Source organism: Lampetra planeri, chromosome 64, assembly GCF_965212315.1.
Source record: "Lampetra planeri chromosome 64, kcLamPlan1.2.h2, whole genome shotgun sequence".
In the NCBI taxonomy this organism is placed as follows: domain Eukaryota; kingdom Metazoa; phylum Chordata; class Hyperoartia; order Petromyzontiformes; family Petromyzontidae; genus Lampetra; species Lampetra planeri.
Window position 1 is genome coordinate 223,371 of NC_136170.1, and position 14,232 is coordinate 237,602.

General features: G+C 50.9%; 1 protein-coding gene across 2 annotated transcripts; it reads right to left on the bottom strand.

Annotated features, from left to right (window-relative positions):
* Positions 1 to 2,289: 2,289 nt before the first annotated feature.
* On the bottom strand, positions 2,290 to 10,667 carry LOC144737012 (uroplakin-3a-like). 2 transcript variants are annotated; one of them, XM_078619660.1, is made up of 7 exons: positions 10,405 to 10,662; positions 9,367 to 9,513; positions 7,648 to 7,933; positions 6,158 to 6,246; positions 5,115 to 5,247; positions 3,650 to 3,735; positions 2,290 to 2,390 (listed from the first exon to the last, which is right to left on the bottom strand). In XM_078619660.1, exons 1-7 carry the CDS (start codon positions 10,502 to 10,504, stop codon positions 2,359 to 2,361), a joined length of 873 nt encoding a protein of 290 aa, XP_078475786.1. In that variant the 5' UTR covers positions 10,505 to 10,662; the 3' UTR covers positions 2,290 to 2,358. The 2 variants fall into 2 exon arrangements, with proteins under 2 accessions (XP_078475786.1, XP_078475787.1); XM_078619661.1 differs by lacking the exon at positions 9,367 to 9,513 and having other exon boundaries at positions 10,405 to 10,667.
* Positions 10,668 to 14,232: the final 3,565 nt, after the last annotated feature.

Here is a 14,232-nt window from a genome sequence, read left to right on the forward strand (position 1 = left end):
AAGGAGGGGTCCCGAATCGTATTAAAAGCCAAAACATGTTTAACATTGTTTTTATATCCCACCAATGAACCACGAATGCCAACAAAAAACATCGTTATTAATGAAAATAATATTTCCGATAAATACACGCGGGGTAGAATATAGTAGCTTAAAATAGAGTCGCTCTACCGTGGGTGTCACTGCAGAGCACCCGGCTTGTGTCCTGCCATGTGCATGCGAAGCAAGACGCACGAGATCTCCATTGTGGGGATCGCGCCGTCAAATATTTCCATTATAATTACGTCATTGTACGAGTCGTCGTCGTCTTCCTCTCAACCCAATACACGAGTGCAACTAAAATAACAATTTCTAGTTTTCGCCAACATGCCATTGTACTACGGGCTCAACCCATGCGTGGCTATTCAGAGTGAGTCTGGAGAAAGGGGGGGGGGGCACAGTGGCATCTCGCATAGCCCCCCCCTTCCAATAGGCCGCTGTGCCCCGATGTGGAGTTACGTTGTGGGTGACCCACCAACTCTGCTCCTCAAGACGTCCACGCGTGAGAGAGCGACTTCGTCTCGGTCGCAACTACCACGTGTATCCGTAGCGGACTGTTGGGGGCAAGTGGTGTCAGTGGCGAGGAGCAGTAGCACCGATGAAGGACAACACGGCACACGAGGGGGTGGCTGGCCAGCACCACGCTCGCCCGGCCGCCTTTGTCTCCCTAATGCCGAGGTTTATTATACACCGGGTTCTCGTGTATCTGTTATACACGTTGGACTTCTTTCGCACCGTACGTAGCCAACCGTGCTAACCGGAGGTGCGGGGGAAGGACAAACTAAATACACAAAACTTTGAGGCCGAGTCGACCTAGGGGAGGCCCAAGACCGATTCAAAACATGGTCACCTGGTGTTGGCCGCGAGCGGGAATCGTAGCCACCGCTCCCCACACTCACGCAGATCGACACTCACCGCACGCCGACTCTGCAGAGCAGGGGGAGAACATGCGGACACAGTCGAGCAAGACACAGATCTCCCGTACAGCCTGAGCAGATTGTTTGGGGCAAGTGCTGATAGCGAGTAGCACCTATGACTAACACTCTCGAATATTAAATTAACCACGGCATCTCCTTCCTCCCCATATTAAACTAAACATGAAAACTTTCGCGGGCATTTTTTGTTTGTGGCTTGGGATCACAAAACGGAGCTCTGCCGACACCTGGTGGTCAAAATTGTTATGGAAATGCCGCAGTGGCGAGATGTTAACTATCTCGCCTGGTATACAGGAGGTCATGGGTTTAATTTCTGGTGAAATATGACGATGCCTGCTATATATTTGGAGTTTGCGTGTCTGCCTGTCTCTCTCTCCCCCCGTGGTCGCGTGGATTTTTATCCGGGTCTTCCGGTTTTTCCCCCCGTCCATATTTAGAATCAACATCACGCGTTTCGGAGCATTTGGCGGCTCGAAATGTCCACGTGATAAGCCACGACATTGGGACGTCATTTGGGATGGGCAGGCTGTTTCTGAAAAAAAAAGTTCCGTATCTTCTTGGGACTGACCTGGTTCAACAAAGATTGTTTACATTTCTTTAGTTTGTATTGTCGGCCAACGGCTCAGCGAGGGAGCGATGGTGCAGGTCTCGGCGCACTGTGCAGTTTGACCTGGCGACCAGAACTGGGGGTTTTTATCCGCCAAGGTATCGGCTAACACCAGGGTCAAAACGATGCCTTGAAACCGATTTTGTAACTCACCGCTTCTCCCACATTTAAAAAATAATAATTTCTGCGAATTAAAGTTTTGGACAAAAATAGTGAACGCATTCTGCCACTTTAAAACATGCAGTAAGCTTTCGCGACCAAAATTACATCTTTTTTGGGGTTTAATCACCTAAATGTCAATGTCCTTAACGCACCACCACCACCCAACAGCCAATTATTAAGGGTTGTCACGTGAACAAAGCATGCCACACGGATGTTCGGGAGTCAGCCCACAAGATTCACAATTCAAATTGTAACTAATTGGCACGTGTTGGTTGTTTGCGTGACAAACCTGGCTAATTTGCCTTGTAGGATGGTGGTGGGTTAACGTCACATTTATATTTATGCGATTGAACCCAAAAATACCTTTATTATTGAAATCCTCCCAGACTCCACAATCTCACCTCGTTACCGTTGTTGTTGTTAGTGTGTTGTTGTTGTTGTGGTGGTGTTCACGTTGAACATCGCCCGGTCTCGTTGCCTCGAGATTTCAACCTCACGGTGGCTCAGACATTTTATTATAAATTTTACAATAAATCAGAGGACGAGAGATTTCCGTCTCACACAGATTTTATTTGTGGTCAAGTATGACATCATTTCTGCCGGAGTCCCCATCCGTTTTCAGTGCTTCAGAGTTTCCGCTGCCACTTGGCCTAAAAGAGAAAGAATGGACATGGAATTTTGATGTTTTTTTATTTTTGTTTTATCTCGAGAATTTGTTTTGTCAAATTTCCCATTTCCCCCGATCGTGCTGTGCGCATCGTGCAACGGAGACATCCCGCCTGGGATCACGAGCCTCTCAACAGCACCGGGGCGCACCGGTGCGAGATGTCTCCCTCGCCTGGTATGCAGGAGGGCGTGGGTTCGATACCGACTCTGACCGCATGTTGTATATTTGGAGTTTGCGGTCTCTCGCTCTGTGGTCGCGTGGATTTTTCCCCTTCACATTTATAATCAACATCACGCGTTTCGATTCAGAAAACTCCGAGTAGCGCGGTGGGCTATGTACGATGCGAAAGAAGTTCGTAGGTGCATGCTTGCAAACACTAACTCACACCGACTCGCATCACAACCGCCATTTGCCACTAAGTGGAGGTGACATCACCACCCCGCTGATGCGCGGCCAAGTGCACGGAGGCCACCACGTGACGTGTGGAAGGACTGGCCGACAGGTCACGGGACAGAGGTGCCACGGGCTCACGTGACCGACAGAGACCATTTCGGCTGCTATAAAATGTCCACGCAATAAGCCACTTCGTTGAACTATCATTTGTGATGGCCACGTCGCTTCTGATAAAGTAGCAACATAGCACCTCGGTGGGGCCTGACCTTGTACAATAAAATGAAAATTAGTTTTTAGTTTTAAAGGCGGGTGGCTGGGTGGTGGTGGTGACGGGTTGCATGATGCGAGTGTTGAATGGCGCGAGGATGTTGTTATGGTGAGTTTGGGGGGGGGGAAGACGATTATGATGCCGATGAAAGAAGGAATTCTTCCACAGTGGAGCAGTGCAAGGGGAGAAGCTGAGAGAGACTGCAATGTGGCGAGTGGGGGGGGGGCGTGCGAGTGCGTTAATGGAAAGTGAATGGTGAGCGAATGATCAAGTGTGTGTGTGTGTGTGCGAGTAAACAGGTGAGCGGATGAGCGGCCAGGGAATGAGTGAGTGAACGACGATTATCCAAACCGGTCCTTGGCCTCACCTAGGTTGACTCAGCCTCAAATGAATACCTGGTGCGGTGTAAAAAAACGTCGCCACTATAGAGAAAAAGGTGGCCGGGTGTGGTGCTGGCAACCCACCCCCTCGTGTGCCGTGCCGGCCTTCATAGATGCTGCTACTCGCTAACAGCACTTGGCTCAACGGTCTGTTAAGGCTACACGGAGGATCTTTGTCTTTGTGCGTGTACGTGCATTCACCTTCGTCAAACGCCTTGTTCCTGAACTGCGACTCCATGCCAGAGATTTGAGATGGACGCGCCTCCTTCGTGATCTCCTTGCCATCTCTGTGCACGCACACAGAGACGCAACAGCAGTTACACCACCACCAACAGCAGCGCCATCAACAGCAGCCAGTCGTAACAGCAGCAGCAGCAACAGTAACAGGGGGCGTCACGGTGGCTACTCCGCCTGGTACACAGGAGGTCGTGAGTTCGATCCCGACCCTGACGATGCCTGCTGCTGTATGTTTGGAGCTTGCGTGTCTCTTCGCTCTGCTCGCGGTCGTGCGGATGATTTTTCTCCGGGTCCTCCGGTTTTCCCCTTCACATTTGAAAACCACATGCGTTTTGAGTATTTGGCTGCTATAAATATCCACTTGATGAGCCAATTAATTGGGCTATCATTTGTTTCCAGGTCGCTATTCAACTCAGTGGGCCTTAACTGTTAAATAAAAAAAATTGTTTCGTAAATAGTTTGAGTTTAACAGCAACCGCGCCAACCTACGGGACCGTCTGGCAAAAACGGCACCGAGCCGCAGCATGTACAACCATTCTTAGCCCACTTCAGCAATTGTTGCTTGCTGTGGTTGTCCCACCCGATGCCAAACGCTTGTGTTGCGCCCGAAACGTCGTGATTTATTATTTTATTTCTATTATTATTTCTATTATTTTTTTTTTTGCCTACGTGACTTTACCGAAAAGACCTAAGAGTACAACCATTCTCTCAGGCACGTGTCGTGACGGGTCCTGCGAAATCCGACCATGCCCGTTCAGTGCTCGCCGAGCTGCATTGACTTCCGGTTGGCGAACGACGACATGAGGAGGTCGCACTCGTCACACCCAAAGTGCCTTCCACAAATGAACCACAGCACCTTGCTGATCTCGTCAAGCAGTTTTTTATGTCAAATATCAAACAAAATCGGTCACCGCATCACGCGTTTTCAGAGGCGCTTCTGCGGCCGTCTGGAAGGCTCTTCCGATATTAGGAAGCTACTGGAGCTTTGCACTTTTAAATCATCATCTAGATTGACAAACGGATTTCTTTAGAACTGCTTTGTATTCTCCCACACTTCCGATTAGCACGATTGGCTACGCACGGAGCCAAAGAAGCTCAACGTACGTACACACGTACACACGTGATCCCATGACTGCGAGCCACTCGATGGAACGCGAGAATCATTTGCATTGATGAAGACGGCACACGACAGCCTCGCTACTCCCCCCTCTCCTAGCGACGTCACCGCGAGGAACTTTAACGAGCGCCGTGGAGTGGAGCGGAGCAGCACCGTGCCACGTTCGGCCCACACCACAAACTACCGGCGTTTACCAGTGCCGGCTGCTCGTCCTCGAACACCTCCACAACCGCGACCAGCAGCGCCACTGGCTCATCGGCGCAGAGGGTGAGCCAGAGGCTCGCCGGGGGCTCACCGGCGCCAGGGGCTCACCGGCTGGGCGCGAGCAGCGCGGCGGTGAGCGCAAGGAGCAGCACGAAGAGGATGGAGCAGAGCACGGAGGTCACCACCACCATGCCCCCCGTGCGCTTGCCGGGCCACACGTGGATCTGCTCAACGCTCACCACTGTGACAACGACCACAACGAAAACGAGCACAACCATCATGATCACTACGACTGCTACCGCCACCTAGGGAATAATAATAACAACAATCGTCTAATGAGAACAACGCCAACCCTACGCTGCGCCACCACACGGAGTCCTCTCATCGCTCTCGTGTAGAAAGCTAGAGGGGGGAGGGACGACGACACTCAGAGAGGACGACTCCGAGAGAGAGGGGACGACTCAGAGGCGCCAAGAGGACCAATAGACGAGGAGCAGGAAGGCAGCAGCAGCCACGCGCTAGTGCGGAGGAGGAGGGAGTGAGGCGTGGGGATGAGGGAGAGGAAGGGGGGGGGCGCTATCAACACTTACACCCCCAAGCTCTGTGGCCCTATACATATTAAGTTGTTATCGGCACAACTAACGAGTGTTTATGCCCACTCTTGCGGAGGGGGCAACATCCTATCCCAGTTGTCTTCATCGCAAGGCCCCGTGGGCCCCTGACAATAGACAGAGTGAACCCCCCCCCCCCCCCTCATAGTGCTGCTGTCAAATCCACAATGGTTTCAAATGTGGCGGCCCTCACTATGAAGTGCCCCCCCACCTTTGAAAACGAGCGAGGAATACGGCACTCTCTCGGAGCGATGGAGATGATTCGTGCCTTTCCCTGCACCGCCATCTCCTGGCAAAGCCAGGGCACGGCTCCTCCTAGCCGCACACCCACTGGGAAGGGAGCGTCACAGCCCGTCCGCGTGCGAGCCACCAACCTTGGTCACTGCCTCCACAGCGGTGCTGGATCTCGGGCTCCTCCGCTTCGTGGCGAACGCGTCCCTCTTGCGCTCTCTCTATGCAATGAAGGGCCGTTGCCTGAAACGTCGCCCATTAAAAAAAACTCGTTTCCCGTAATCGTTAGCACGGCCTTCTCCACCTCACCTGGCTTGGTGGAGATGGGGTCGGACCACGGCGTCTCCATGGCAGGAGGGGAGAAGAGAGAGTTCCTCGCCAGGAGCGCGAACTTCACTCTGACGGAGAGAGAACGCGAGAGAGAGAGAGACGAGAATCCACGTGGGGTAAAGGCAGTGGGGATAATGGAGGAGTCTGGATAAAATCAAGGTTTCGGTAGATTCGGGATGTTGTTGTTGTTTTTGTTAAACAGTAACCGTTTTTTTACTGGTTAGTAGTGGTTCAGAATGTCAGGAGAACCGGTAACCGATAGGGAGTGGAATTAGCAGTTCAGTAATGAACGCAAGCGATTTAAGAGACCGAGTTAAAGCAGCGACCCCCTGAGTTCACAGGTCCAGGGTGCTGCCGACCCGACTCCCACCGTTGAGTCGTTATCAGGGGTGACCGGTCCCATACATTTCCTATAAAAATTAGTGTTTTTTTATTTAACAGCGAAATAATGACATTAATTAGGAGCACGAGTTGAAAAGCTGTAGAGATTTTTTTAAATGAGCAGTGGTCATTCTTCTGCATTCACTACTCTCACCGTCTTTAATATCGCTTTCATTATTTATAATTTATATTAAATGTCTCCCGAACTTTATGCCACCACTTCAACTCAATGTTTACTTGTTGCACAGTGTAGCCAGCTACTCAGCTGTAGTTACGGTGGCGACAGGCCCGCAGCAGCCACTAACAACAGAGTTACCGTTGCGGTGGAGATTCGCACAGCCATCAGCCTGCCAGGACACTCAAGGCATGGATTATTTATAAATCATGCAATGATTGGGACACAGATAATCATCATCATCATCATCACAGATTAGTTGGCACTTGCTGATGTTGTTAGTGACATGGACAACAGCGTTGTCGTCGTGGTGGTGGTGGACAAGAACAGAGCCAGCAGGCAGCCAGCAAACCTTCAGAATCAGAATATGTATTTATACTGGGTGGAATCCGATTAACTAGAAAGCTCTTTTTCACAGATGTCCAGGAGTGGCGGGTCAGAACGTTACAATACAATAACACAAGTGCAGAGTATAGGAAAGCTAAACAAATCACTTAAATATACAAATACATTAAACTATTTTTTATATAACCAGGTAAAGCCCACCAGGTGTTAACACATTTTTCAGAAGCGACCTGGCCAACACAAATATCATCATCATCATCACGTGGACATTTATAGTAGCAAAATAATGTATGGCAGAAAAATAATAATAATAATCATCATCGATTTAAAGCTTTCGTGACTGCAGGGATTCATCTTCTTGGTTCTTTCGGTAAAGTCACGTAGAAGGGAAGTAATAAAATAATAAAAATAAAACGTAATTATTTTATTTTATTATGTTTTATTTTTATTATTTTATTACTTCCCTTCTACGTGACTTTACCGAAAGAACCAAGAAGATAATCATCATCATGTTGCCAGGGTGTGGCAGTGGACAGAAGCCCAGCCACAGTCAGCCAGCAAACCTCACCGGTAGGCCGTGCCGTTCCAGAGGGGACCGTTGCACACGAGTGCCGCGGGGTCATCGGCGATGCCCGTGGCGCAGGCCGCGTCTCCCCCGAGACGGAAGATGACCATCCCGAGAAGGGCCAGGGCCACGCTGGGCCCACCGGTGCCCCCCGCTACCACGGGGGGCGGCGGTGGGGGCTGCGCGCAAGGGGGCACGGGGAAGTAGCCGGCGAGGTAGGGGCCGCGATCTCCCGCGCCGGTGGCCACCCTCGACCCCACGGCTCCGAGCACTCGTGAGAACGAGTAGCCTGAAAACGCCGCAAAGACCAAAACGAGTAGCCTCAAAACCACAAGGACAAAGGCCGACACTGGAACACTTGAACCTTATGGCGGGACCCCGGGGTCTCGAATAAACGGAAGTCAAAATCGTAATTAATTTGTTTTTGCGACTCCGTCCCACCGCGCACACAAACGCCGCGACCCGCCTGGCGCGGATCATTCTGTTGTCGTCCAAACGCAGCAGCGAGGACGAATGCGCAGAAGAAACAAAACTTTGAAACTCTGATTAGCGCATCGTGTAGAGCTCGCCGAGAAGAACAAATTGCAGTGTCGTTCGCCTTCAACAGACATAAAATGACGTCGCAACGTAGTTTATGCGAGAGCCGGGGGCTTATGGGACCCCGGGGTCCCGCCATGAGGTTCACTTCACAATTCTGGCCATCGCGCCGGATGAAACTGGTTGTAATCACTGGCGAAACGTCCTATTCCAAGTGGAAATGTTGTGGGTTTACTCTCCAACACACTGGTGCGCCGAATTCACAACTAACTTGTGTTTACGCGACACACTTTAATAAGCAATTGGTTGTGCCGGGTGATGGTGGAGAGTTTTACGACGCATTTATATTTAACCCAAAAAAAACTGCATTATGGATAATAATGGTAGGGAAAGCCCTGCTAGGTGTTAAATTGACAAAGATCCTCTGTATAGCCTTAGCAGACTTTTGGAGCAAGTGCTGTTAGCGAGTAGCACAACTATGAAGGCCGGCAAGGTACGCCAGGCGGTGGGTGGCCAGCACCACGCCCGACCACCGCCTTTGCCTCGCTGGTTACGCACAGCCCCAATAACTCATTTGAGGCCGAATCGACCTTGGGGAGGCCTCGGACCGGTTCAGATCATCGTCACCTGTTGCTAGCCATGAGTGGGAATCGAGCTCAGGTGGCCGGATTCGTAGCGCAGTACGTTAACAGCGACGCTCCCGCTCCCTCGCCCATTGCACACAGACTCGCAAGCACGCACACTCACTCTGCAGAGCACGGGGGGGGGAGAACAAACACATGCCACACTAGAAAGGCGCCAGTCGGGAATCTAACCGGGGCGCTTCTAGTTTTTTTTTACGATGTAAGGTCCGCCGAGCTACGTAGCCCTCTTTCAGAAACGACAGACAACAAATGATGGCTCAACCGAGTGGCCCATCATCATCATCACCATGTGGACATTTATAGCACGAGCCAAATACTCTAAACGGGTGATGTTCATTCTAAAATGTAGAGGGGGGAAAACTGGAAGACCCGGAGAAAAATCCACGCGACCGCTACGGGGAGAGCGATAGAGAGAGACGCAAACTCCAAATATACAACAGGCGTCGGTATCCAACCCAACAACCTCCTGCACACCAGGCGAGTGAGTTAACATCTCCTAGCCACCGTGGCGCCAACGCAGGCAACCCTCTCCCATCCTCACCTTTCCCGACCTGTGCGGCCACCACCCCGACCACGGAGCCGGGGTCCGACGGGAAGACGCAGATGGGCCGAGCCAGGATGGCCGTGCTCTGGGTCGGGTTGTACGGGAAGATCGCCGCCGACACGAGCCGGGGCTTGGTTCCCTCACCTCGTATCACACAAAGACAAACACGCCACCCCGCGTAGCCACAACAAGCTGTTGGGGCAAGTGCTGTGAGCGAGTGGAAGCGCCTGTGATGGCCGGCAAGGCACGCGAGGGGATGGATGGCCAGCACCACGCCCGGCCACCTTTGTCTCCCCGAGCGGCGATGTTTACACACCGCACCAGGCTGAGTCTACCTAGGAGAGGCCCAAGACAGATTCAAATAATATTAACCACATTGCATTGCGGACCTCCTTGTTCATTTCGGTTTCAGACCCCCCCCCCCGGTTTAAAAATAGAGGACAGAGATGGCGGAATTGGAGAGGTCGAGAACCTAAAAACTCTGGATGGCTCCAAACAACGAGGAAGCCACTTTACAATAATTGTGATCCAAACGGTGCGTGCAAAAAACTATTACTAGACAAAATCAGCCACGGTGGCTAGGAGATGTTAACTACCTCGCCTGGTATACAGAAGGTCGTGGGTTCGATCCCGACCCTGATGCCTGCTGCTGTTGTATATTTGTAATTTGCATCTCTCATCATCATCACGGTGGCTAGGAGATGTTAACTACCTCGCCTGGTATACAGGAGGTCGTGGGTTCGATCGTGACCCTGACGCCTGCTGCTGCTGCTGTCTATTCGGAGTTTGCGTCTCTCTCTCTCCCCGTGTCCGTGGATTTTGCGCCGGATTCTCCGGGTTTCCCCTCCACATTTAGAATATTTGGCTGCGATACATTTCCACACGATAAGCCACTTCGTTGCGCTATCATTTGTGACCAGGTCGCGTCTTTAAAAAAAGGAGCTATACAGTTCGGTGGGCCTTACCTGTTAAATTAAAAATAGTTCTTGGTATTTCACAATCAACTCACGGACTCATCGTTTCTCGCAAACTTACCGAGTAGGAGTTGAGAAGTTCCGGCTCCAAACAGCGCGTGTTGAATCACCACCAAAAAACACAGCGGCCATCGGCGAAAGATACCCGTCTTATGAAACATTGTAGTGTACCGGAGACGATTTCTCCTCGTTTTAAATATCCGAGAGAGGAGCGGAGAGAGAGGAGTGAGTAATCTAGGAGCGAGAGGAAAGATTCTGAAATGCACCCCACCAGTTACAGCGGTCAAACCGGAATAACGGAACACGTTTAAGCGAGCAATCAAATCCGGCGGGATTCTCCCCCCACGCGGGTTGAGATGATGGGTGATTGTGACGATTACTTTGCACTGTACCACGCGCCTCCCAGTTACACTTCAGTATAAGAATCTGTATTTGATCCTGGAGGAATCTGATGAACTTTCAAGCTGTTATTTAACAGAATGGCAGTAGTTTCACAGCTGTCAAGATACAAAAACACAAACACAATTATCCAATTATCTAAAGATGTAATGCACATACCGTGTTATAAACACATCATATTACCCTGTTATCTTTATTTTATACAAATGTAATTGTATTTATTTTATTTATGTTTATTTACGTTGTGTTATTCATTTTATATATTTCGCACATGTATTTATTATTCCGTGTATTCTTATTATTTTTATTATATACTTTTTGTTTTCCCAAATCCGGCCCGGGTGTTCGATGGCTCGGCTAATGAGCGAGTCGCCTCGGAATTCGAAACGCCGCGAGTTCAAATCCTGGTTGAGTTGGGTGAGGGTTGACTCAGCCCACTCCTCCCAGCAGCATCGTCCATCCCTCCGGGGTCGATAAAGTAGGTACCACTTCGTGGGGGGAGATCAACAACAGCGGTTGTCCTATGGAGAGACTCGCCACACCCGCCGCCGTCATCCATAAGAATGTGGAATTTCCACTACTGGCTCCCTGCGGGGCTATAACATCTGGGAGGTTGGCACCACCAAGTCCTTAACTGCTGTTCATTTGACCAAACAAAAAAAATCAACGTTGACTCTAAACTGGAATTTGGGACGCTGCGGAAAGCGAGATGTTAACTCCCTCGCCTGGTATACAGGAGGTCGTGGGTTCGATCCTGTCCATCACGTCTGTATTTTTGGAGTTTGCGTGTCTCTCTCTCTCTCCGCGTGGTCGTGTGGATTTTTCTCCGGGTCCTCCGGTTTTTCCGTCCACATTTAGAATCAAAATCATGCGTTTAGAATATTTAGCTGCTGGTTATGCATTTCCACGTGAAGTAAAGCCAGATCGTTGAACTATCATTCGTGATGGCCAGGTCGGTTCTAGGAAAAAGCGCTACACAGCTCAGTGGGCCCTTACCTGGTAAAATATAAAAAAGAGTTTTTAGTTTATCCGGTCAAGGTCTCACGGAGTCTCAAGACTCGTTATTGGGAGGGTCCTGCGACATTGCGATGTTTGTCAATGGATGCCATGAGTGGTGGTGAGGAGGCTCATGAAGGACGCTGCTGGGTCAGTTGGAGGTAGTCGCCCTCCAGCAACAAGAACGGAGGGCAGAGGAGTGACGCTCACAACAACGAGCGAAGCGCAGGGTGGATAAAATACGGCAGTCGGGCAGCACGGCTGGTGCATCTGGTCCGTCATCTCGGTCGGTCAACCCATGGCACCTGCTGGGTCCGTCTCGTGGCCTCCTGTCGGCAGCGAGCCTTCGACTCGTCTTCACGTGATGGCCTCAAGGTGCACCTGGCCTGGCACAGGCGCCGTGGTGACGTTTCTATCCCTCCACATTTAGACACATGCGTTTAGACGATTTAGATGATGTTGCTGATATAAATGTCCAAATGATAAGCCACTTTGTTGAGCTATCATTTGTGGCCAGGTCGCTTTTGAAAAATAAGTTCATACCTCAGTGGGCTTAGTCTGGTAGGATGGTGGATGGTTTCGTTTCATTTTTACGTGTTTGGGCGACATTTGTTAACTTTTTTGCACTTTGTACTCCTATCATGTTTTTTTATTGTTTGTTGATGTAACGTTCTTACTCGCCCCGACTGGACGTCTGTGAAAAAGAGCTTCATAGCTCATCGGATTCCTCCTCCAGTATAAATAAATGTTCTGATTCTAAGTGGCGAATGGCGGGTGGTGGTGGTGAGCGTTTGGCTTCCCGTGGGAGGGAACCGGAGAATCCGGTTTCAAGCTTAATTATATCATCCCTTTAACCACCATCATCATCACGATCTGCATCATCATCATCATTACTATTCTTATCTTCAGCAGCAAGAGGAATAATTCACGTTGGGCGTCATTGCCCATTCGTATAATGAAGACGGCTGCATGCAGGTGCTATACGATGTTCAAACGCAAAATAAAACTCACCGATCGCAAGGCTGCATTCACCCACACACGCTTGTGCTAAAACAGGCACACAAACGTGCTTTGATAACAATGCACGGATTGTCCTTGAAACTGTTTGGCCTAAATCAGAGCTACAGCATCCTCTGTGGCCATGTCTCTGCACCAGCGCGAGACGGGAATGCCAAAAGGCGAAGAGCACACGAGCCGGGAAGGGGTGGCCAGCACAATGCCCGGCGGTCTTTGTCTCTCTCACGGAGATGTTTGAGACACACCGGCCAAGGAACTAATTTTGAAGCCGTGTCGACTGAGCGGGGGTGCCCAGGACCGGTTCTGGTATCTCTCACCGGCGTTGGTGGTGTTGGTGGTGTTGGCGTGAGCGGGAATCGCCGAGTTCGCAGCGCGCTAACCGCTGCACTACCGCTCACCCACGATTGGGGGCGCGTTTCCCATAGACTCGGACACACCCCCACCCCCCCGCCTCAGACTGACACGGGACCCTGCATCTTCTTGTGGTTTCTTCTCGAGTTGACAGATTTGCGGTCGGCGCAACCACGAAAGCGACGAGACCAACAACCGCAGCGAGTCACGAATGCGGCAGCCAAGACTCATTGCTGGCACGAGGCCGAAAGGACCACGGACTCATTACCCACCCCACCATGATCCCCATCACCACCACCACCACCATAACCACCACCACCACCACTGCCACCACCATCACCACCACCATCACCACCACCATCACCACCACCATGGTGATACGAGCACGGCCAGGCGTGGTGCTGGTCACCTACCTCCTCATGTGCCACGGTGCCGGCCTTCATAGGTGCTACTCGCTAACAGCATTTGCCCCAACAGTCTGTTAAGGGTATACGGGAGATCTTTGTCTTATCTATGTGTGGTGTAGTCCACTGGAGCGGTATACAGTGCGGTGTTGTTGAGTGATTCGTGCGGTGGTTCTGTGGTTGCAGCGTGGTGTGTTGTACAATGCTGTGTGGTACGTTGTGGAGGTGTGTGTAGTACTGTGTACTGTAGCATTATCTTTTCATCGGCTGCGTAATGTGGAAGCTACCTGGTCTATCGCTCCATACGAAGTTTCAGGTCTTCTCGGCCACAGTCATGCCCCTCCTTTCTCTATGCTTGTGAAACGTGGATCCCCCTATTGGAACATCTTCGCCGGTTAAAAACATTTAGGTTGGCCTGCCTATGATTCATCATGTGTTTAACCAAGCTGGATTGTGAGGAGCTCACAAATCCTGGAAAGATATGGACAAAGTCCCATAGGCGAGCTCCAGCGAGTAAGGCTACGCTGGCTGGGTGATGTAGCCAGCCACCGCATGCCCAAGCGGCTATTGTTTGGCTGGATAGAGGCGGCTAAATGGGCATGACACGGGCTGAAACAGAGATGGACTGATGCGGCACAGGAGGATGCGGAGCTGAGTGGATTTGCCAATGCCTGGTACCAGCGGTGTCAAGATCAGCCTCTATGGGGGAGGCTCGTGAAGGA

What these genes read in the sequence shown, in the direction of transcription:
- LOC144737012 (XM_078619660.1), bottom strand. Translation starts at nt 10,504, where the DNA reads ATGTTTCATAAGACGGGTATCTTTCGCCGATGGCCGCTGTGTTTTTTG. An exon ending in AACTTCTCAACTCCTACTCG is followed by an intron (nt 9,514 to 10,404) that starts GTAAGTTTGCGA and finishes GTGTGATACGAG; the next exon opens with GTGAGGGAACCAAGCCCCGG. An exon ending in GGCCGCACAGGTCGGGAAAG is followed by an intron (nt 7,934 to 9,366) that starts GTGAGGATGGGA and finishes CGGCGTTTTCAG; the next exon opens with GCTACTCGTTCTCACGAGTG.